We start from the raw sequence: 25,082 nt of genomic DNA, 5'->3' as shown, positions 1-25,082 counted from the left end.
AATCAAAGTAGGAATGACTTCTTCCGGCATGTCTTTTTCCTTTAGGATCCGGCGTTCAACCGCCATGCCGTCAAACGCAGCCGCGGTAAGTCTTGAAACAGACAGGGACCCTGCTGAAGCAAGTCCCTCCTTAGAGGTAGAGGCCACGGATCTTCCGTGATCATCTCTTGAAGTTCCGGGTACCAAGTCCTTCTTGGCCAATCCGGAACCACTAGTATCGTTCTTACGCCTCTTTGCCGTATAATTCTCAATACTTTTGGTATGAGAGGCAGAGGAGGAAACACATACACCGACTGGTACACCCAAGGCGTTACCAGCGCGTCCACAGCTATTGCCTGCGGATCTCTTGACCTGGCGCAATACCTGTCCAGTTTTTTGTTGAGGCGAGACGCCATCATGTCCACCATTGGTCTTTCCCAACGGGTTACCAGCATGTGGAAGACTTCCGGATGAAGTCCCCACTCTCCCGGGTGAAGGTCGTGTCTGCTGAGGAAGTCTGCTTCCCAGTTGTCCACTCCCGGGATGAACACTGCTGACAGTGCTATCACATGATTCTCTGCCCAGCGAAGAATCCTTGCAGCTTCTGCCATTGCACTCCTGCTTCTTGTGCCGCCCTGTCTGTTTACATGGGCGACTGCCGTGATGTTGTCCGACTGGATCAACACCGGTTTTCCTTGAAGCAGAGGTTCTGCCTGGCTTAGAGCATTGTAGATTGCTCTTAGTTCCAGAATGTTTATGTGAAGAGACGTTTCCAGGCTCGTCCACACTCCCTGGAAGTTTCTTCCTTGTGTGACTGCTCCCCAGCCTCTCAGGCTGGCGTCCGTGGTCACCAGGATCCAATCCTGTATGCCGAATCTGCGGCCCTCCAATAGATGAGCACTCTGCAACCACCACAGAAGAGATACCCTTGTCCTTGGAGACAGGGTTATCCGCTGGTGCATCTGAAGATGCGACCCTGACCATTTGTCCAACAGATCCCTCTGGAAAATTCGTGCATGGAATCTGCCGAATGGAATTGCTTCGTAAGAAGCCACCATTTTTCCCAGGACTCTTGTGCATTGATGTACAGACACCTTTCCTGGTTTTAGGAGGTTCCTGACAAGCTCGGATAACTCCTTGGCTTTTTCCTCCGGGAGAAAAACCTTTTTCTGAACCGTGTCCAGAATCATCCCTAGGAACAGCAGACGAGTTGTCGGCATTAACTGGGATTTTGGAATATTCAGAATCCAGCCGTGCTGTTTTAGCACTTCTTGAGACAGTGCTAATCCCATCTCTAGCTGTTCTCTGGACCTTGCCCTTATTAGGAGATCGTCCAAGTATGGGATAATTAATACGCCTTTTCTTCGAAGAAGAATCATCATCTCGGCCATTACCTTTGTAAAGACCCGAGGTGCAGTGGACAATCCGAACGGCAGCGTCTGAAACTGATAGTGACAGTTTTGTACAACGAACCTGAGGTACCCCTGGTGTGAGGGGTAAATTGGAACGTGGAGGTACGCATCCTTGATGTCCAAGGACACCATAAAGTCCCCTTCTTCCAGGTTCGCTATCACTGCTCTGAGTGACTCCATTTTGAACGTGAACTTCTTTATGTACAGGTTCAAGGACTTCAGATTTAGAATAGGTCTTACCGAGCCGTCCGGCTTCGGTACCACAAATAGAGTGGAATAATACCCCTTTCCCTGTTGTAGAAGAGGTACCTTGACTATCACCTGCTGAGAGTACAGCTTGTGAATGGCTTCCAAAACCGTCTCCCTTTCGGAGGGGGACGTTGGTAAAGCAGACTTCAGGAAACGGCGAGGCGGATCTGTCTCTAGTTCCAACCTGTACCCCTGAGATATTATCTGCAGGATCCAGGGATCTACCTGCGAGTGAGCCCACTGCGCGCTGAAATTCTTGAGACGACCGCCCACCGCCCCCGAGTCCGCTTGAGAAGCCCCAGCGTCATGCTGAGGCTTTTGTAGAAGCGGGGGAGGGCTTCTGTTCCTGGGAAGGAGCTGCCTGTTGGTGTCTCTTCCCCCTTCCTCTGCCTCGTGGCAGATATGAATATCCCTTTGCTCTCTTGTTTTTAAAGGAACGAAAGGGCTGCGGTTGAAAAGTCGGTGTCTTTTTCTGTTGGGGAGTAGCTTGAGGTAAAAAGGTGGATTTCCCGGCTGTAGCCGTGGCCACCAAATCTGATAGACCGACTCCAAATAACTCCTCCCCTTTATACGGCAAAACTTCCATATGCCGTTTTGAGTCCGCATCGCCTGACCACTGTCGCGTCCATAAACTTCTTCTGGCCGAAATGGACATAGCACTTACCCGTGATGCCAGTGTGCAGATATCCCTCTGTGCATCACGCATATAAAGAAATGCATCCTTTATTTGCTCTAAAGACAGTAAAACATTGTCCCTATCCAGGGTATCAATATTTTCAATCAGGGACTCTGACCAAGCTACTCCAGCACTGCACATCCAGGCTGTCGCTATAGCTGGTCGTAGTATAACACCTGTATGTGTGTATATACTTTTTTGGATATTTTCCATCCTCCTATCTGCTGGATCTTTAAGTGCGGCCGTCTCAGGAGAGGGTAACGCCACTTGTTTAGATAAGCGTGTGAGCGCCTTGTCCACCCTAGGAGGTGTTTCCCAGCGCGCCCTAACCTCTGGCGGGAAAGGGTATAAAGCCAATAACTTCTTTGAAATTAGCATCTTTTTATCGGGGGCAACCCACGCTTCATCACATACATCATTTAGTTCTTCTGATTCAGGAAAAACTATAGGTAGTTTTTTCACACCCCACATAATACCCTGTTTAGTGGTACCTGTAGTATCAGCTAAATGTAACGCCTCCTTCATTGCCAAAATCATATAACGTGTGGCCCTACTGGAAAATACGGTTGATTCGTCACCGTCGCCACTGGAATCAGTGCCTGTGTCTGGGTCTGTGTCGACCGACTGAGGCAAAGGGCGTTTTACAGCCCCTGACGGTGTTTGAGGCGCCTGGACAGGCACTAACTGATTGTCCGGCCGTCTCATGTCGTCAAACGACTGCTTTAGCGTGTTGACACTATCCCGTAATTCCATAAATAAAGGCATCCATTCTGGTGTCGACCCCCTAGGAGGTGACATCCCCATATTTGGCAATTGCTCCGCCTCCACACCAATATCGTCCTCATACATGTCGACACACACGTACCGACACACAGCAGACACACAGGGAATGCTCTTAACGAAGACAGGACCCCACTAGCCCTTTGGGGAGACAGAGGGAGAGTTTGCCAGCACACACCAAAAGCGCTATATATGACAGGGATAGCCTTATAATAAGTGCTCCCTGTATAGCTGCTTTTATAATATAATTTTTGCCACTATTTTGCCCCCCCTCTCTTGTTTTACCCTGTTTCTGTAGTGCAGTGCAGGGGAGAGACCTGGGAGCCGTCCTGACCAGCGGAGCTGTGTAAGGAAAATGGCGCTGTGTGCTGAGGAGATAGGCCCCGCCCCTTTTTCGGCGGGCTCGTCTCCCGCTCTTTAGTGTATTGTGGCAGGGGTTAAATATCTCCATATAGCCCCCGGAGGCTATATGTGAGGTATTTTTTAGCCAAATAGGTTTTCATTTGCCTCCCAGGGCGCTCCCCTCCCAGCGCCCTGCACCCTCAGTGACTGCCGTGTGAAGTGTGCTGAGAGGAAAATGGCGCACAGCTGCAGTGCTGTGCGCTACCTTTAGAAGACTGAGGAGTCTTCTGCCGCCGATTCTGGACCTCTTCATGTTTCAGCATCTGCAAGGGGGCCGGCGGCGAGGCTCCGGTGACCATCCAGGCTGTACCTGTGATCGTCCCTCTGGAGCTGATGTCCAGTAGCCAAGAAGCCAATCCATCCTGCACGCAGGTGAGTTCACTTCTTCTCCCCTAAGTCCCTCGTTGCAGTGATCCTGTTGCCAGCAGGACTCACTGTAAAATAAAAAACCTAAGCTAAACTTTCTCTAAGCAGCTCTTTAGGAGAGCCACCTAGATTGCACCCTTCTCGGCCGGGCACAAAAATCTAACTGAGGCTTGGAGGAGGGTCATAGGGGGAGGAGCCAGTGCACACCACCTGATCGGAAAGCTTTACTTTTTGTGCCCTGTCTCCTGCGGAGCCGCTATTCCCCATGGTCCTTTCAGGAACCCCAGCATCCACTAGGACGATAGAGAAAAACAGCGATGAGGAGAGCAAAGAAACACTATGTAAACAACTAGTAAAACCAAATGTGGACTTCCGGTTCCGGCTACCTGATGAGAGGCAGCTGAGGCAGTGAGCTCCGCTGCTGAACGCGCCCAGCCAGCTATTTCACGGCTTTTAAAGCCTCCCATAAGGTGCAACTACCACCCGCTACTTAACCTGCTCTGTCCGCTGCATGGACAAGTATCTTCTCCCGATGCCCAGCTACAGAAACCGATCTCAGAAAGAAAAAGAGCGACGCCGAGCAGAAACCAAGATGGCGCCGGACGCCAGCTCCAGCGGCACACCCGCTCCTCAGCAGACCTCACAGAAGGGCTCCCGGACCCCTGGATCAGAGGTAGGCACTGAGGGAGAGAAAAACACACAATCTAACTCCCCAGCAGACACAGAAATGCCTCTACCATCACCCGACACCCCAGTCACATACGGGGACATGATTGGAGCCATACGCCTAGCAATGGGCCCACTCCTTAAAGCACAAACAGCAGACATAAATAAACAGCTTTCTCTGCTCACACAACGGGTTATACAAACTGAACACAGGCTGGGGGAAACGTTTGCAGACGTTGCAGGTCTGAAGCAAACAACCGCCCGACATGATAAAGAAATTTACCAACTGCACAATAAGATACAAGATCTTGAAAATCGATCTAGGAGACATAATCTCAGGATTATTGGACTCCCCGAAACATTGAAAGGGCAGGAACTGTTTGACTTTATTAAACTCACTTTGCCTGACTTACTACACGTCCGTGACCGGTGCGAAGATATTATTATCGAGCGAGCACACAGGATAGGGCCAATCAGGTCACAAGAAGGAGCACGTCCACGAGCAGTAATATTTAAAACCCTCAATTATCTGCACAAAGAATTGATATGGTCTGCCTCACGCAGGCAGAGAAATATAACGTGGGATGGTCACAAGATACTAATCTTTCAGGACTACTCTGCAGAATTGACCAAAATGAGGAAGGACTTTGCCCCGCTCTGCTCCCGATTAATTCAGGAAAACCGCAAGTTTGCTCTGCTATATCCTGCAAGACTGCGTCTCTACAATGGTTCTACCTTTAAAGATTTCTTAACTGTATCAGACGCAGAAGCTTTCCTATCCGAGGATTCTGACCCTCAAGGCCTTCGACATGGAATGTCTGACTGTGACTAACTTGAGCATATTTGCCACATACACACTTGACATGGCATCACTGTGAGAGCCACGCTCGAACAAGAGTTATACCAAGTGCACAACGTTTGCTTGTTACCGGTGAAATTGTCCAGATGACCCCGACATATATTAGCACTTGGACTGCTCTCAGAAAAATGAGCATGCATAGGGACAGTCTTAAATGTTTATTTAACTCAGAGAAAGAATCGCCATAACACCGGGTGAAAGGCAGCATTATAGAAATTACGTTGTTTTACTAGCTAGGCGCGTTTGCTTAGGAGCAAGATCTGCTCACGAGTGATACTTCCATGTACGGCAATACTCTCCACTTTGCCGGAAGTCATTACATGTTTGTACTGGTTATTATTGTTTTAGTTATCAGAGATTTTGTTTATCCCTGTAATCGTCTATCAACCCCTCAGCAAGGTATTTTAAAATGTGGTCTGGTATCTCTCCCCACTCTAATCTGTGATTTCTGCTGCCTCGGTGCTGGGTGTCTTCGGACGGGGCCCGGCGCGGGGACAGCAGATCCTCACTTGAAAAATGGTCGCGCAGCACTATTACCAATTATGTTCTATCAATGTCTCTCAGAATAGGTAGTTGGAATGTGGGAGGTATAAATTCCCCTGCTAAACGGAAACGTATACTGATGTATTTAAATAAGCTCCATATAGAATTAGTATTTCTCCAGGAAACACATTTGATTCCCACTGAAACCCTGAAACTTAACATGCTTAAGTGGAAGTTATTGGCGGCATCGTCCTATAACTCTAAATCACGTGGAGTAGCTATATTAGCAGCAAATCACCTCAGAATAGAAGTAACTGGGCTCACAACCGACCCTATGGGCCGCTATGTATTGTGCCAGCTGCAATGTGACCAACAAAAACTTACCTGTCTAAATGTATATGCTCCCTCGGTTTACTCAGTCTCCTTTTTCCAAACTATTGTGTCCCTACTTACCCCCTTTCTAGACACACCTATTATCCTATGTGGAGATTTTAACATTATCTCTCTCCCTCACCTAGATAAGCAATTTCCTAGAGCTGCTGGACATAGACTCCCTAAGTTTGGAGTACCAGCTTTAGCACGACAACTACTACTGTTAGATATGTGGAGGGTTAAACACCCTACAGAAAGAGGATTCTCCTGTCTATCAGCTGCCAGAGGGACGCTTTCACGAATTGATTACATGCTATTCTCTAGTTCCCTATTGCCCAGAGTGGAGAGGGTGGAGATGGAAGCAATTTCCATGTCTGACCACGCGGTAGTCTGGACAGACCTATTCCTGAGTAGAGAACAAAATGATTTTATTAATTGGAGATGCCCAGCATCCTTATCTATATCCACCCCCCTACAGCTGGCAGTATCTACCGCCTGGGATCATTATGTAGCAGACAACTCCTCTACACTTCACTCCAACCCCACATTATTCTGGCAAGCAGCCAAGGCCACAATGAGGGGAGTAATTATCTCACACTCGATTTCAAGCAAAAGAACACTATCCGCAGAGTACCTAATGGCCCAACAATCTCTTACCACAGCATTTCAGGCTTATAAAAGTAATCCCACGCCAAATACAAAAGAAACTTATAAAGTAGCAAATCAAACCTTCAATAAATTATTTACACGCCTAGAATCCTCATACACATTCAAAGGAAGATGCAAATTCCACAGATATGGGAATAAATCTAGCAAGCTGATGTCAAATCTGCTTAGGGGCCAACGATCACCAACCACCATACACCCTCTAAAACAACAAGATGGTTCCCTGACCACCTCCAACGTACAAATAGCTGGAGTTCTACAGAATTTCTACGAATCCCTGTATACCCCTCCCCCCACAACCCCCCACTCTTTACCAACATTTTGGGAAAATTTGCCTATCCCGCAACTACCGAATTCCTGTCACACACAATTGACGGCGGAAATCACAGTGGAGGAGGTTTTGGCGACAATATCAACATTGAAACATGGGAAAGCGCCTGGCCCGGATGGCTTCACCTCGGATATCTATAAATTACTATCAACTAAACTAGCCCCAATTCTCACACTAGTTTATAATAATATGTTAACCTCAGGAACCCTCCCAAAATATTTTAATGAAGCAACACTAAGAGTACTCCCGAAACCGGGCAGAGACCCCTCTGAACCAAGTTCATATCGCCCAATTTCGCTTCTGAACTTAGACTACAAGATTCTGACCAAGATCCTGGCAGAACGCTTAAAAATAATATTGCCCATGGTGGTCCATCGGGATCAGACGGGCTTCATCATGGGGAGGAACTCTGTGAATAATATCCGACGAGTTCTGGCCGCGGTGCAGGACTCCCAGTGTGCCATGTCCAAAACACCACGAGCAATTCTATCTCTAGATGCCGAGAAGGCCTTTGACATGGTGCACTGGGACCACCTGTATGACTCCCTGGCCAGGTTCCATTTCCCAGAAAAATTCATACAATTCATAAAAACTTTATATACTTCTTCTACTTCTAGAATTATATGCAATGGACTGATGTCAGCAAGTTTTAAGATCAGACGGGGAACTAGACAGGGATGCCCATTGTCCCCCCTGCTATTCGCCCTCGCCCTCGAACCACTAGCTATCGCCCTCAGACATTCCCCCCTATACCAAGGTATAATGATAGGAAACTCAGACCTCCGCTTATCTCTATTTGCGGATGATATGCTGTTATTTTTATCGTACCCTACGCATTCTATCCCAACCGCACTTAATATCATTCAGCAATTCGGAGAGTTCTCTGGCTACAAAATAAAGGTCAGTAAATCTGAACTCCTAGTACTAAACGGACCTAGCCCCACCCTCCCAACGACGACTAACTTAAACTCAGTTAAAATAGTGGACTCTAAACTTAAATATCTTGGAATATACATTCCAGACAAACTAGAATCCCTATATAAACTAAATTATCCCCCAGTGATTACATCTATGGAGCAATCTCTATCACGATGGCATAACCTTCCCTTATCATTGCTAGGTAGACTAGAAGTCATTAAGACAGTGATATTCCCTAAACTGACATATATCATGCAAATGTTACCTATCAAATTAACAGGGAAAGACACGAAACGTATAATGGCCGCATGCAGCAAATTCTTATGGAAATCAAAAAAACCCCGCATCTCCTCAATGAAAATGCAATTACCCAAAACGAAGGGAGGGTTGGGACTTCCCAATCTTACTAATTATTCACGGGCAATTTTACTGAGATATGCCCTTGATTGGTTAACGGAACAGAATATTTACACTGACGTAACATTAGACAGTGCAATTTTAAGCCCATTCTCCCCAGGAGCACTGCTACACACACCCAGAACCCACATTCCGACACACATATATAACAATCTGATATTCAGAGATACCTACGAAGCATGGTGGTTTGTAAATGAGAAACTACACCATAACCCCCGCAGCTCCCCTTGGCTACCTATATGGGGAAACCCAATGTTCACTCCAGGATTAGAAAACCCAGATTTCCAACGCCTTCGAACAAAAGGCCTTAAAGCGATTGCCCAAGTATTTGATCCGGGAGGTGAGCTTCTGTCCTTTCAGGACATACAGGATCTATATGGAATCCCTGATTCCTATCAGTTCTCCATATTCCAATTACATCACTATATACATTCACTCCCCCCGATGACTTCCTCCTCTCTCTCAGTAGATCCTCTACAACCTATCTTTTCTAAGTTTATCAAAAAATTTTATAAACCCAAAGATATCTACTTAAAACTTATGGAACCGTTCCATGTACAGATATGGCAAAAAGTCACTGACATCTGGAGAGGGGATATACCTTTACTACAAAATAGTCACATAATATTCAAGTATTATGCACAAACACTTCGAGTGGTTCAATCTTCAACCCTACAAGAAATACACGTTAAGACACTGTATAGGGCATATGTGTCACAGAGCCAGAGAAGTCACTTTGTGATGGAAGAAACGGGAAAATGCCCAAAATGTGGATACTTCTCGGCCACTTTTTACCACAATATCTGGTCTTGCGGCCACATAAAAAAGTTCTGGTATAAGATTGTGGGATATATTAATACATCCTTCTCCTTGACAACTACATTAGAACCTACAGCACTGCTGTTTGCCAATTTTAAGATTTGGAACATTCCCATACCACAGAGAAAGATAATACCCTTTCTGATGATATTAGTCACGGTAGCAAAAAAGGTAATACTCAATAACTGGATATCAAGACACATACCGTGCTTAACGGAAGTAGAAAATCTTCTGGCTACTTATATGGCTTATGACAAAAGCCTTGCTTCTACGGGCTCTTCTACTGAGATGACACAGTTTCATAAGAAGTGGGAACCATTTATGAGCGCGACATCCCTCACACTATAGCTTCCCCACACGGAACCTCTATAACATTTTAACACGAAACCAAAGCAAATGCCAACCCCCCCCCCCCCCCCACACCCAATCCTGAAAGGGAGCAGTGACAATAACAGAAGTACAGCCGCTACCACATTATCTTGAGACATGAGGCTCGAGAGACCCGTAATCAGACGATAAACTAACCCCTTCCCCAACCCTTTCCCAGTTTACCCCCCCCCCCCCTCTACCCCCTATCCCTTTTATCCCTGTTACTCTTACTTGTTAAACCTTCCTCCAGAGTTTCTTAAGATGTTCGAGAAACCCTGGATATCTACTTGGAGTAGGTGAGATATTTACGCCTCAATTGACAGACAAAATACTGAATCAGTCAATGCCACTATACATTTCCATTGAGATCAAATAGAGATATCATAGCTCCACTGGAACGATCGTACTGAATAAATCAATATACCCATTTTGCTGTCCACCCCAGTCGATTGTGATTAATTCGATGTGGCGAACTGTATGTACAATGTAAATTTTTTGTATTATGCATTTCACTTACTCTGTAATACCTACAGTATCTTTTCAAATGACAAAATTCAATAAATATATTTTGAAAAAAAAAACAAAAAACAAATGTGACATGTTGACTTGTTAACGGCTGATTGTGTTTTATGCAATATAGCTAATAGCTAATATGGCTATACACATGTTATATCTGCCCACCCTGCAGTGCACATGGTTTTGCCCAACTGCTAACACAAGTTGCTGCTACGATCAGGTCTGAATTACCCCCATTACGTAAAACTTCTCACACATATTAAACAATCTACTTCAATTTCATCTCTCATATCAGTAAGATCACATTTTATTTTCCTGATGTATTCTTTACAGAAATAAACCGGCTACAATTATCATTAATTTCCATGTGTTCTACTTTTGAATTACAATTGCTCTTCCTCTTTCATTCAAAGATTTAGGCACTTCCTTGCAGGTGTCAAGAAGCTCTGTTCTAACTTCTTTAAGGAGTTTTCCCAGATAACACATAGGGGAGATGTACCAAGCTTTGAAGAGAGATAAAGTGGAGTAGTTGCCCAAAGCAACCAATAATCTTTTAATGGGCCCTACACACTGCCCTACACACTGCGCGTTCCACCGCCGAGCTGCCCGACACTATGGCGGGACCGGGGAGAATGCGGTCGCATTGCAGCAGTGTATGTTGCTGAATAAGGTCTTTAGGCAACATCTTCACTATCTCTCTCTAATGTGTGATACATTTCTGCATTATTTTTATTTCAATGGTCATATATTACTCTCTATCTACTATTCTATACCAATGCGTTGCGGAAAAAAAAGTGTCTGCTTTTCCTTTCATCAAATCATTCTTGAAACATTCACAAAATTATATTACATCTCACTCATCCTATATAACAAAAGGCTAATGCTTGTTTCTCATCTCTATGGGAGGAATTCAAGTGTTTTGCGCATCGGCGGCCACTAGATGACGCCCGATGGAGCAATTCAAGTGTTGCTCTGTTCGGGCACACACAGCTGCCGATGTTGACATTACCGTTATGTTCTGTCATTTTAACAGGCTGGTAACTAGTTCACTATGGTGGTCATTCCGAGTTGTTCGCTCGGTAATTTTCTTCGCATCGCAGCGATTTTCCGCTAATTCCGCATGCGCAATGTTCGCACTGCGACTGCGCCAAGTAAATTTGCTATGCAGTTAGGAATTTTACTCACAGCATTACGAGGTTTTTTCTTCGTTCTGGTGATCGTAATGTGGTTGACAGGAAGTGGGTGTTTCTGGGCGGAAACTGGACGTTTTATGGGAGTGTGTGAAAAAACGCTACCGTTTCTGGGAAAAACGCGGGAGTGGCTGGAGAAACGGGGGAGTGTCTGGGCGAACGCTGGGTGTGTTTGTGACGTCAAACCAGGAACGACAAGCACTGAACTGATCGCACTGGAAGAGTAAAACCCCTTTCACACCGCAGCTTGTACCCGGTATTTTGCCGTTTTAACTGGCTTCCTAAACGGGTCAAGCTGTGATGTGAAAGGGTCCCCTTCAATTTACCGTTTTCAAAATACCTGTATTTTGAAACGGTAAAAAAGAAGGGTCCTACCCGTTTCAGTCCCATTTCACTGTGCAGTGTGAAAGGGTCTGAAACGGTATTTGCAAGCCCCAGCAGGTCATAGGCTGTCTCCATGTGTGATGTCAGCAGCCACAACCAGGAAACAGCTTGGAAAACACAGGAGACACATGTGAGAGTGGCTTTATAAACGTTTAGACTGCAAAGCCATTATAAAATGTCTAATTGGAGTGATGAAGAGGTGAGGGAGCTGCTTTAGGATCAGAGGGGATGAGGAAATCTGCTGCCAAATTACTGGGACAGTCAAGGATACCCTCATATATAAAAACATAGCAAAAATGCTTCAAGCTGCTGGGTTCCATCGTACGACTATCCAAATTATTAATAATGAATTAATTAATAATTATTAATAATGTGTGGGCCAGAAAAGTCCATTTATAATGACAACCACTGTTTTCTATGGGTGAAACGGGTTCAGTGTGAAAGGTACCAAAACGGTAATGAAATGGTAATTTACTGGTTACAACATGAGATGTGAAAGGGGTTTAACTGCTCAGACCCATTTTAAGAACAGTTTCAAATACCATTTCAAAAGCAGGTTTTGCGATGTGAAAGCAGCATAAGTCTCGAGCTACTCAGAAACTGCACAGAGAAGTCTTTTCGCAATATTGCGAATCTTTCGTTCGCAATTTTGATAAGCTAAGATTCACTCCCAGTAGGCGGCGGCTTAGCGTGTGCAATGCTGCTAAAAGCAGCTTGCGAGCGAACAACTCGGAATGAGGGCCTATATTTGAGCATAAAGAGTAGTTACATATTCCCATCTTGAAGCATAGCACTGTTTAACTTCCATAAGCCATGCATTGTCACTTTCTTACTGTTTCTCTCGCATACCAAATATACACTTCTACTGTATTTGAAACACACAACCTTAAAAAAAAAAAAAAAAAAGGAAAACAATCCTAGCATTTTTACTAACAGCAAAACCCCAACACAAATGCAGTCCATATTTCCATTCTTATGGTCTTCAGTTACCCTTCATTCCATACTCCTATAAACAAAAGACAACCCCTTTGAGGTAGTAGAGGAAGATTACGAGCTGGTAGAGGAAAATAGGATGCAAATGGCAGGGCTGTCATCAGGGCTCTATGCCACTCTATGTCAGTCCCACCCCCTAAACCCATTACATAATGAGATCATGCCTAGGGGGGCAGAGGCACCACCTCTAAGAAGTATAGGACAAGGCGAAGTGGCAGCTCCACAGGCTACTGGCTGCAGGGTTCCAGGCATCCTGCAAGCAACATGGCGCAGCACTTCTCGCATACCCCTTCTTACGGCACTGGCATTGGATTTGAGGTCATACTAGCTTGAACAGCTCTGTAACAGTACCTAGTGACTCTGATCCTGATTCACTGTGTTTCTAAATATTTATTTCATTTATTAACAGATTCTTATACAGCGCAGCATATTTCGTTGCGCTTTACAATTAGAACAGCAGTAATAGAACAAAACTGGGTACAAACAGCCAGAGGGTAGGAGGGTTATGTGTACTGTACAGAGAGGATGTAATTATATAGGGAAGCATTGAAGGTTATGTGGGTGGGTCTGGAATTTGATAGGCTTGTCTGAAGAGGTGAGTTTTCAGGGAACGTTTAGAGACTAGAGGTGAGTCTTATTGTGCGTGGGAGGCCAATCCACAGAGTGGGTGAAGCCCGGTTAAAGTCCTGTAATTTTAAATGTGGGAACAAGTAATACGTGTGGATGAGAGATGCAGATCTTGTGCAGACCGGAGAGGTCTGGTAGGGAGATATTTTGAGTAGCGATGCATGTTTGTGCAGTTTGGTTAATAGCCTTGTATGTAAGTAAAAGTATTTCATATTTAATACTTAAGATTAGCTTCGCAGTTGCATTCAAAATTGATTGTAATAGTGAGAGCCTATGTTTGGAAAGACCGGTGAGGAGACTATTACAATAATCAATGCGGGAGATAATGAGAGCATGGATTACAGTTTTTGCTGTGTCTGTAAGATACAGTGCATCTGGAAAGTATTCCCAGCGTTTCACTTTTTCCACATTTCCTTATGTTACAGCCTTATTTCAAAATGGAAATCAGTTTTTCCGCTCAAAATTCTACAGACAATACTCCATAATGACAATGTGAAGTAAGTGTTTTTGAGATTTTTGCAAATTTATTAAAAATAAAAAACTAGGAAATCACATGTACATCAGTATTCATAGCCTTTACTCAGTACTTTGTTCATGCACCTTTGGCAGCAATTATAGATTCAAGTATTTTTGAATGTGATGCCACAAGCATGGCACAGCTATCTTTGGGCAGTTTCGCCCATTCCTCTTTGCAGCACATCTCAAGCTCCATCAGGTTGGATGGGAAGCATCGTGCACAGCCATTTACAGATCTCTCCAGAGATGTTCAATCGGATTCAAGTCTGGGCTCTGGCTGGGCCACTCAAGGACATTCAGAGAGTTCTCACCAAAGAGTTCAATATTTGTCTCATCAGACCTGAGAATTTTGTTTCTCATGATCTGAGAGTCCTTCAGATGTATTTTGGCAAACTCCAAGAGGGTTGTCATGTGCTTTTTACTAAGGAGTTGCTTCTGTCTGGCCACTCTACCACACAGGTCTGATTAGTGGATTGCTGCAGAGATGGTTGTCCATCTGAAAGGTTCTCCTCTCTCCACAGAGGAATGCTGTAGGTCTGACAGAGTTATCATCAGGTTCTTGGTCACCTCCCTGACTAGGGCCCTTCTCCCCCGATCACTCAGTTTAGACGGCCTGTCAGCTCTAGGAAGAGTCCTGGTGGTTCCAAACTTCTTCCATTTATGGATGATGGAGGCCACTGTGCTCATTGGGACCTTCAAAGCAGCAGATATTTTTCTGTACCCTTACCCAGATTTGTATCTCAAGACAATCCTGTCTCGGAGGTCTACAGACAATTTCTTTGACTTCATGCTTGGTTTGTGCTCAGACATGCACTGTCAAGTGTGTAACCTTATATTGACAGGTGTGTGCCTTTCGAAATCATGTCCAATCAACTGAATTTCCCACAGGTGGACTCCAATTAAGCTGTAGGAACATCTCAAGGATGATTAGTGGAAACAGGATGCACCTAAGCTCAATGTTGATCTTCATGGCAAATGCTGAGAATACTTATGTATATGTGATTTCTTAGTTTTTTATTTTTAATAAAAATCTCAAAAAAACGTTTTTTTTTGTTGTCATTATGGGGTATTGTGTGTAGAAATTTGAGGGAAAAAATTAATTTATTCCATTTCGGAATAAGGCTGTAACACAACAAAATGTGGAAAAAGTGAAGCGCTGTGAATACTTTCCGGATGCACTGTATGGTAATGCCTAGTACAGTTTTTTTTTTTTTGGTAATGTTCTCCAAGTGAGGTTTCTTTGCTATAGATAGCGTTTCAAAGCTGGTGCTAGTATATGTCCTCAGCAATGACTGATAACTCAGCTCTGTCCTTGCAGCTTCAACTGCATTGAATAGCAGCCAAGTCTGTGCTGTTAATTGACTCCATCAGACTCTATGCATTCTACAGCCATCACCCCACTGTCTACAACCATCTTCTCACTGGAAATGGGGAAATCAGGTGTGTGAAGCATTGCAAGAGTATTTCCAAGTAATACTGTTCTCAGTGTTGGACTGGGGAATGAAGGGCCCACCAGGGAATATAGTGGTAGGAGCCCAAACTTAAAGGTGTGTGGCCAGCCACCACAGAAGGACTTAGCCAACCATTAGAGAGGACATACAAAGAACAAGGCTCCTTTATAAAGGAGGGGAACAGGGGTGTGCCATAACCACGCACTTTGATTGGCAGGACGGCTAATCTACAGACAAACCAAAGACCCAAGTTCATCCACGATCCTGCTCTAGAAAAACTGAGAAAGAAAAGACTTCCTCTGTTGTTCTAATCTATATAATTTGTCCATGGCGGCCCCCCATCTGAATGATATGAATATATGTTGTCTTTATAATTAATATTTGGGGATTTCCATAAAGGTACTATAGTACATACTGGTGCAGAAGTTTCTCCCTTTCCCTTTTGAGAAATGATCCTGCTCCACCAAGTTACTGACCCCTAGAAGAGGGGGTGGCCTTCAGGTAGTGGGGCTCACCCGGGACTTCCCCTGTACACCTGTGAGCCAGGTCGATCCTGCCTGTCTAGATGCCCCAATCGCTTTATACAAAAACACAGATATCATAAAGTCTCACAATGCAGATCTTCCATAGATGAAGTATACAAAATTCCAATGGCTTCCTCAATAAGATTTGATCAAGCACATACACACATCAGCAATAAAATTAAGACACACTACCTAATATTGTGTAGGTTCCACAAAACAGCAATGACCCATCAAGGCATAGACTCCTCAAGACCTCTAAATGTATCCTGCGGTACCAAATGATCCTTTAAGTCCTATAAGTTGCAAGGTGGTGCCTCCATGGCTCAGACTTGTTTTTCGAGCATACCAAACAGATATGTTTAATCAGAGCAAGATCTGGGGAATATGGAGGCCAAGTTATCACTATGATCTTTGTTATATTCCTCAAACCATTCGTAAACAATTTTTTCAGTAGCACATATCCTGGTGAAAGTGACCACGAACATCAGGAATACTGTTGCCATGAAGGGGTGTATTTGGTTTGGAACAATGTTTAGGTAGGTGTAACATCCACATGAATGCCAGGATCCAAGGTCTCCCAACAGATTGTTGCTCAGAGCATCACACTTTCTCTGCTGGCTTGCCTTCTTCTCATAGTGCATCCTGGTGCCATCTCTTCCACAGATAAAAGAAAACACACACACACACCTGGCCGTCCACATGTTGTAAAAAAATAAATAAAATGGTATTCATCAGACCAGGCCGCCTTTATTCAATGCCGCATGTTCCCGTTCTTTTGGTGGGGGACAGGGGTCAGCATGGACACTGACATGTTTCTATTATAACCAGCATTCATTTTTTTTTTCAGTAATTTGTGCTACAGAAGCTCTTTTATCGGATTGGATCAGACAGGATAGGCTTCACTTCCCACACGCATCAATGAGCATTGGGACCACATGACCCTGTTGTCGGTTCACCAGTTGTTCTTCCTTGGACCAGTTTTGGTAGGTACTTACCACTGCATGCTGATAACACCCCACAAGACCTGTCATTTTGGAGATGCTCTGGCCCAGTCATCTAGCCATCACAATTTGGACTCTGTCAAAGTCACTCAGATCCTTATGCTTCACGCTTCCAACACATCAACTTTAAGGATTGTATTGCAGCCTGATCCTGTATATCCCTCTACTTAGCAGGTGCCATTGTAAATATAAACAATGTTATTCATTTCAGCTGTCAGTAGTTTTAATGTTATGGCTGATGGATGTATATTTAACAAAGGAAGAAAGGGAGAGTAAAAACACAATATGGTGTAGTATATCAAAGCATTACAGATACAAATGTTATTGTGTTCATGCAGGACTATGAGGATGTGTATACGGCTGTAGCTAATATAACCATATTCTCTCAATGTGGGTGTACTTCACCTTCAAAGTGTCAGTCTCTTTGTATTTGGAGTAACAGGAAATATGCTCAATCCAGCCTATCACCAATCTTAATTACTTCTCTTTGACAATATTTTTTAAGATTTCTTATGCACATACTGTATTCACCATGTGAAACCTAGTATGGAAAAATTATCTCCTTATGTAAAATTTGACAGATTTTGATAGACTTAAAACATACAATAAGCATCAACGCACTGGCGGAGATATTAAAATCATCTGACTTTGCCCCCTCTTGTACCAGAAAATGGTGAAAATTAAGCCATCCAAAAAGTCTGTCCTTGAAAATAATATATCCTGGTAAATTACTGTACAAGATAGACTTGCCATTGAAGGTCAAGGTTGGGGGCAAATACAAACCTGCTATAAAAACACAATGCCCCTGCTGTTGACATGTTTTAGCCTGCTGGTCTTTATTGTGGCACTGAAGGGAGCCTACTGCCTCTTTCTATTTAAACCTGAATAAACCAATCAAATACAGTATTTGCAGGTGGTTCCAAAATGAAAACACCTCTTACTATATAAAAAAAAAAATATTATTCAGCTACACAAAAATAAATATACATATAGAGCAGTTTACTTTATACCATGTCTTGTAAGTGAAAAATAACCACAACAGTTCCACACAACGCTCTGTAGTGTGGAATTTGTGCTGTGTGAGACTATTAACTCTGACTGCCACTGATCTGCAGATCACTTCCCTCTCTATAAAGGCTCAGAGAGATTAGTGGTGTTACACTAAGAGACAATAGTCACAGCAGCTGTGATTACATTCTTCTGTTCTGCTGCATACTGCTTAGCCATTTCAGAGAATCTGCGTTCCTTGGCTGTTTTTTGAGGGAAATATCTAGCAGGGCGACCTTCTTTAACACACAAATCACATAATTTATGCATGAGGCATCCCCCAGCTTCATGCCCTGGCGTTCCACAATTTCCAAAGGATTTATCATTGGCACTGCAATACTGAGTTGGCCACTATACAATAAAAAAAAGACTGAAGCACCCAATAGAGAAATTCTCCACATGCATCTGTGGCTTTATGTCACAGTCTCTCTCTCCTGCTGGCTGGAATAATGTAATTCTGTTTATATATAAAGTAGTGCATTTGTTCATAACGACCCTGTTTGATCACTCTTGCATTATGTAATTTGACTGTATGTTCCATAATTTCTACTGCTCTCCTGAACCCTTGTGACCCATATAAATAGAAGATAATAGGAATAACACCGTTCTGTACCCAATTCTTACCCACCCCCATTGTATAATGTAATACAAGCAAACGTTACATAAAAATGTACAAACAAATGTATGCATACAGTACTGAGTATTGATGCACATGCAACAGTGCAGAAACACATGCCTTATACCTAAAGGTCAGAAATATGTATAAATGTAAATGAGAACTAGTATGTTCTCCAAGGTGCAGTATTGAACAGACCGGTTTTATCTTTCTCATCACACAATTACAAACTATAATATGCTTCAGAGCCATAACTAGGGCGGTACATATTGGTCCTTTGCCCACCGCACATTTACCCTGTCCGCATCCTACCCCTGATTGGCTACCTTGGTGCCGCATGAGTTCTGTAGTGCTGTGGTACTGTAGCACTGTCCATGTATACATTACACTATGCAGTGCCTCTCCCCTGTGTGCTGAGCCATCCCACCTGCTGGTGGCGGGCAGGGGAGAAGGACAGAGGACTTCAGATGAGTATGAGCCAGTAGGCAGGAGGGTGAGGAGGTAAGCGGGAGAAGCGGCGAATGAAGTCGGCGAGTGAGGAGCGGGTCAGACCGGTTAGTGTTGCGATGGTAAACATAGGGAGAGTAGCGCTTAGTTTTAGAGGACCCACCCGCATAGAGCAGCACCTAGGGAGGCAGGAGAGGGTAAGACACAGGTAATAACAAGGAATATGAGTGGCTGACACACACACACACACACACACACACACACACACACACACACACACACACACGAACACAGACACTCTCTCTTTCTCTCCCCACAACCACATAATGTGGCAGTAAGGGGGGAGAGGAATGAGGTATAGGGGCTCTACCTGGCATAATGTGTAAAAGGGGCTCTTCTGTGACATAACATGCATAAGGGACACTACTGTGCAGTGTAGTGTGAATTGGTGCTATTATGTGACCATGCCCCTTTCCGATAAAGCCACCCCCTATATTCTTTTGCATGCGCCTTCGGCGTGCCCTACCACTGTTTTACGTATAGGGGGAAAGGGGGCATACATTCTCTTTCTAGCAAAGGGTGCTAAAATGTCTAGTTATAGCTCATATATGCTTAATGGCAAAACATGTATTAACAAAGAAACAAGATGTTACTATACCTTCCATCTCTATCCCAGTCATAGACTTCCACTTTAATTGTTCTGTTAACAGGAAACAAATGATTATACATTACATAAAGTGCAAAACATTTGATGAACAATCAACACACAGTAGGTATTGAACGACTGGTGTCACAGAGACTGAGGTGGACCGGGTCCACTAAACTAGTTTTATAGGTGTGTGGGTGTGTGTCATATATATATATATATATATACATACATATATATATATATATATATACATACATATATTATATATACACACACACACACACACACACACACACACACACACACACACACACACACACACCTATCTATGGCCCTCATTCCGAGTTGGTCGGTCGCAAGGCGAATTTAGCAGAGTTGCTCACGCTAAGCCGCCGCCTACTGGGAGTGAATCTTAGCTTCTTAAAATTGCGACCGATGTATTCGCAATATTGCTATTACAAACTACTTCGCAGTTTCAGAGTAGCTCCAGACTTACTCTGCCTGTGCGATCAGTTCAGTGCTTGTCGTTCCTGGTTGACGTCACAAACACACCCAGCGTTCGCCCAGGCACTCCCACCGTTTCTCCAGCCACTCCTGCGTTTTTTCCGGAAACGGTAGCGTTTTCAGCCACACGCCCCTAAAACGCCGTGTTTCCGCCCAGTAACACCCATTTCCTGTCAATCACATTACGTTCGCCGGAGCGAAGAAAAAGCCGTGAGTAAAAATACTTTCTTCATAGTAAAGTTACTTGGCGCAGTCGCAGTGCGAACTTTGCGCATGCGTACTAAGCGGATTTTCACTGCGATGCGATGAAAAAGAACGAGCGAACAACTCGGAATGAGGGCCTATATGTATACCTAGTATATATAAAACTCCATAAAGGCTGCACTCCAAGGACTCCAATGAAAAGGAAACTACACACACAGCAGAGTGCTTCCAATGTTTCAGTTGTTTACTTCAACTTTTTTCAAGGATACCTGAACACTATATATATATATATATATATATATATATATATACACACACACATACAATTGTGCTCTTAAGTTTACATACCCTAGCAGAATTTGTGATTTTCTGGCCATTTGTCAGAGAATATGAACGATAACTCACAAACTTTTCTTTCACACATGGTTAGTGGTTGGGTGAAGCCATTTATTGTCAAACAACTGTGTTTACTCTTTTTAAATCATAATGACAACAGAAACTACCCAAATGACCCTGATCAAAAGTTTACATACCCTGGAGATTTTGGCCTGATAACATGCACACAAGTTGACACAAACGGGTTTGAATGGCTACTAAAGGTAACCATCCTCACCTGTGATCTGTTTGCTTGTAATCAGTGTGTGTGTGTATAAAAGGTCAGTGAGTTTCTATGCTTCCTGGAAATCACTGTAATGTAGCATTCCATATGCAGATACAGCCACAGTCACACACATAATATAGGCATGCCGTATATCATTTTAATCAGCAGAAGCTGCTTCTGCGTCCTAGTTACATAGTAATGCAAATAAGATGCATTTTCAGAAAAAAAAGTTGCCAGACATTAGCTGACTCACGCCAGGTATCTCCTGCTGCATGACGTATTGAGGCAAGATGTATGAGGACACATCTGTATCCAGGCAGAGGTCACAGTGTTAGCAGCTGTCTGAATGCTGCGTGCGGGTGGGTTGGTTGTGCAATAGTGTTTTGGCATATGTGTATGGGGCATTATGTGTGTCATGTATAAATGCATTAATAATGTGTGGCATATGTGTAAGGGACATTATGTGTATAAGGGCATTAATAATGTGTGGCACATGTGTAAGGGACATTATGTGTATAAGCGCATTAATAAAAGTTGTCATAATGTGTTAGACACATGTTTATAAGGACATTAATAATGTGTGTCATATGCGAGCCCGCAAAGGGCTTCGTTCCGCTCACCACCCCTGTCGGGATTGTGTGGTCGGGATTCCGGCGTCGGTATTTCGACCGCCGGGATTCCGACCGGCGGTAATTAGTACTGATCCCGTGTGAGGGTATTACTAATATGTGGCATTATGTGTATAAGGTGCTCTACTGTGTGGCTTAACATATAGAAAGGGCACTACTGTGTGCTCTAATGTGAATAAAAAGTAATATGGTGTGATGTAATGTGAATAAGAGGTACTACTGTGAGGAGTAACGTTTATAAGGTAAAGTTGCACTACTGTGTGATGTACGGTGAATAAGATATAAGATCACATGATATAGTGTAAATAAAGTTGCACTACTGGTTGGCGTAATTTGAATTGGGGGTACTATTTTGTGGCAATGCCCCTTCCCAGCAAAAACTTTGCTGGGAAGGGGCACATTCACTTTTTGGGCTGCACAGTGAATGTGCACACTGTTCATATTTAAAATATAAGGGGTAGGATCACCAAAATGAGAACTGTTACAGACAAGAAAGGGGTGATGGTGCAGGGTCAGAGGCCGAACGAATGGCGGTGCTAGGGAGCACCCGCCAAAATCTGCCTAGGGCATCCTATTGGTTAGGGTCAGCTCTGATCTGGAGTGACCAAACCAGAATATCCATATTTAGTAGCAACGGCTTGAAAAATGTCTGCAGAAGAATTGGAGAAAATTTGCTCCCTGAGTGCACAACACCTACTGTGAAGCATCCAGTTAGTGTTATACTATGAGGATGTATGACAGCAAAAGGTGTGGGACGAATTTATGTGATCAATGGCACTTTAAATAGCAGCAAATACATGAGTGTCTCGCAGTGGGGAGGGGGGAGCACAAACTATGCAGAGCAGTGGGTGAATAGAAGTTGTGTGCATGCACACAGCATCTATACTCAGTGCAGAGAGAGCCTGGGGGCAGACAAGCATAACGGAGAGTGCTGGTCATGCCCCCACAGTGACGGAAAAGGGAGTGACAAAAGGCTCTGCCCCTTTCCCCTAGACACCAACCCTTTTTTGACTCTGGTGCGCTTTCAGAATGCCAAAGGTCCCGGACTTACTGGCCACCAATGTTGGGAAGTATGTAACTCCAGAAAGAGGCTTCCCGACAAAGTACTAATGAATATTGGGAGAAACTAAGAAATTAACTTTTCTACAGTTCAGTACATATAACTTATCAAAATGTAACATTGTTATAAAGATCATTGTATGATATTGCATTATGTTCTGAATTAAATTGCCATTGTAATGAGGTGTGCTTTTTGGTATAATATTAAAATATATTGGTGCTATAGGATGTTAAACTTCAAAAATACACATTTTACAAAAGGTTACCACGATTTTGGCCACTACTGTTTATATGCTCTGTGTGTGTATGTATATATATATATATATATATATATATATATATACATACACACACATACATACATACATACATACATACACAGTTGTGCTCATAAGTTTACATACCCTAGCAGAATTTGTTGATTTTCTGGCTATTTGTCAGAGAATATGAATGATAACTCAAAAACTTTTCTTTCACTCATGGTTAGAGGTTGGGTGATGCCATTTATTGTCAAACAACTGTGTTTACTCTTTTTAAATCATAATGACAACAGAAACTACCCAAATGACCTTGATCAAAAGTTTACATACCCCAGTTCTTAATACCGTGTATTGCCCCCTTTAACATCAATGACAGCTTGAAGTCTTTTGTGGTAGTTGTGTATGAGGCTCTTTATTTTCTCAGATGGTAAAGCTGCATGGGCAAAAAAGCATCCAGTTCCTGTAAATTCTTGGGCTGTCTTGCATGAACTGCACGTTTGAGATCTCCCCAGAGTGGCTCAATGATATTGGCCAGAAAATCACAAATTCTGCTAGGGTATGTAAACTTATGAGCACAACTATATATATATATATATATATATATATATATATATATATATATATATATATATACATACATACACACTGCTCAAAAAAATAAAGGGAACACTAAAAATAAGATTTTAAACCTACCGGTAAATCTTTTTCTCGTAGTCCGTAGAGGATGCTGGGGACTCCGTAAGGACCATGGGGATAGACGGGCTCCGCAGGAGACATGGGCACTTTAAGAAAGACTTTAGATCTGGGTGTGCACTGGCTCCTCCCTCTATGCCCCTTCTCCAGACCTCAGTTAGAGAAACTGTGCCCAGAGGAGACGGACAGTACGAGGAAAGGATTTTTGTTAATCCAAGGGCAAGATTCATACCAGCCACACCAATCACACCGTATAACTTGTGATAAACTACCCAGTTAACAGTATGAAACAACATAGCATCAGTTCAAAACCGATGCAACTAAAACATAACCCTTATTTAAGCAATAACTATATACAAGTATTGCAGAAGTAGTCCGCACTTGGGACGGGCACCCAGCATCCTCTACGGACTACAAGAAAAAGATTTACCGGTAGGTTTAAAATCTTACTTTCTCTTACGTCCTAGAGGATGCTGGGGACTCCGTAAGGACCATGGGGTTTATACCAAAGCTCCCAAACGGGCGGGAGAGTGCGGATGACTCTGCAGCACCGACTGAGCAAACAGGAGGTCCTCCTCAGCCAGGGTATCAAACTTATAGAACTTTGCAAAGGAGTTTGACCCCGACCAAGTAGCAGCTCGGCACAGCTGTAGTGCCGAGACCCCTCGGGCAGCCGCCCAAGAAGAGCCCACCTTCCCAGTGGAATGGGCCTTGACCGATTTTGGTAACGGCAATCCAGCCGTAGAATGCGCTTGCTGAATCGTGTTTCAGATCCAGCGAGCAATAATCTGCTTTGAAGCAGGGGCACCAATCTTGTTGGTCGCATACAGGATAAACAGTGCTTCTGTTTCTCTGACTCTAGCCGCTCCGGCCACGTAAATTTTCAAAGCCCTGACCACATCAAGGGACTCGGAATCCTCCAAGTCACACGTAGCCACAGGCACCACAATAGGTTGGTTCATATGAAAGGATGAAACCACTTTTGGCAGGAATTGAGGACGGGTCCGCAATTCCGCTCTATCCATATGGAAAACCAGATAGGGGCTTTTATGTGACAAAGCCGCCAATTCCGACACTCGCCTAGCCGAAGCCAAGGCTAATAACATGACCACCTTCCAAGTGAGATATTTAACTCTACCGTTATAAGTGGTTCAAACCAGTGTGACTTAAGGAAACTTAACACCACGTTAAGGTCCCAAGGCTCCACCGGAGGTACAAAAAAGGAGGCTGAAAATGCAGCACTCCCTTCACAAAAGTCTGAACTTCTGGGAGAGAAGCCAATTCTTTTAGAAAGAAAATGGATAGGGCTGAAATCTGAACCTTAATGGAGCCTAATTTTAGGCCCAAATTCACTCAGTTTGTAGGAAGTGAAGGAAACGGCCCAGATGGAATTCTTCCGTAGCAGCC

General features: G+C 43.8%; 1 protein-coding gene across 1 annotated transcript in view; it reads right to left on the bottom strand.

Moving 5' to 3' along the window:
• The window catches only part of CPNE8 (copine 8), a 684,333-nt gene that overhangs the window by 215,221 nt on the left and 444,030 nt on the right, over window positions 1-25,082 (bottom strand). Inside the window, exon 10 of the mRNA XM_063927097.1 lies at window positions 19,735-19,776. Coding sequence (XP_063783167.1) covers window positions 19,735-19,776 — 42 coding nt within the window. The remainder of the gene's footprint in view (window positions 1-19,734; window positions 19,777-25,082) is intronic.

This window comes from Pseudophryne corroboree, chromosome 6 (genome assembly GCF_028390025.1).
Source record: "Pseudophryne corroboree isolate aPseCor3 chromosome 6, aPseCor3.hap2, whole genome shotgun sequence".
Taxonomy (NCBI): domain Eukaryota; kingdom Metazoa; phylum Chordata; class Amphibia; order Anura; family Myobatrachidae; genus Pseudophryne; species Pseudophryne corroboree.
The sequence above is the reverse complement of the archived record's forward strand: the minus strand, read 5'-3'. Positions and strand labels throughout refer to the sequence as shown.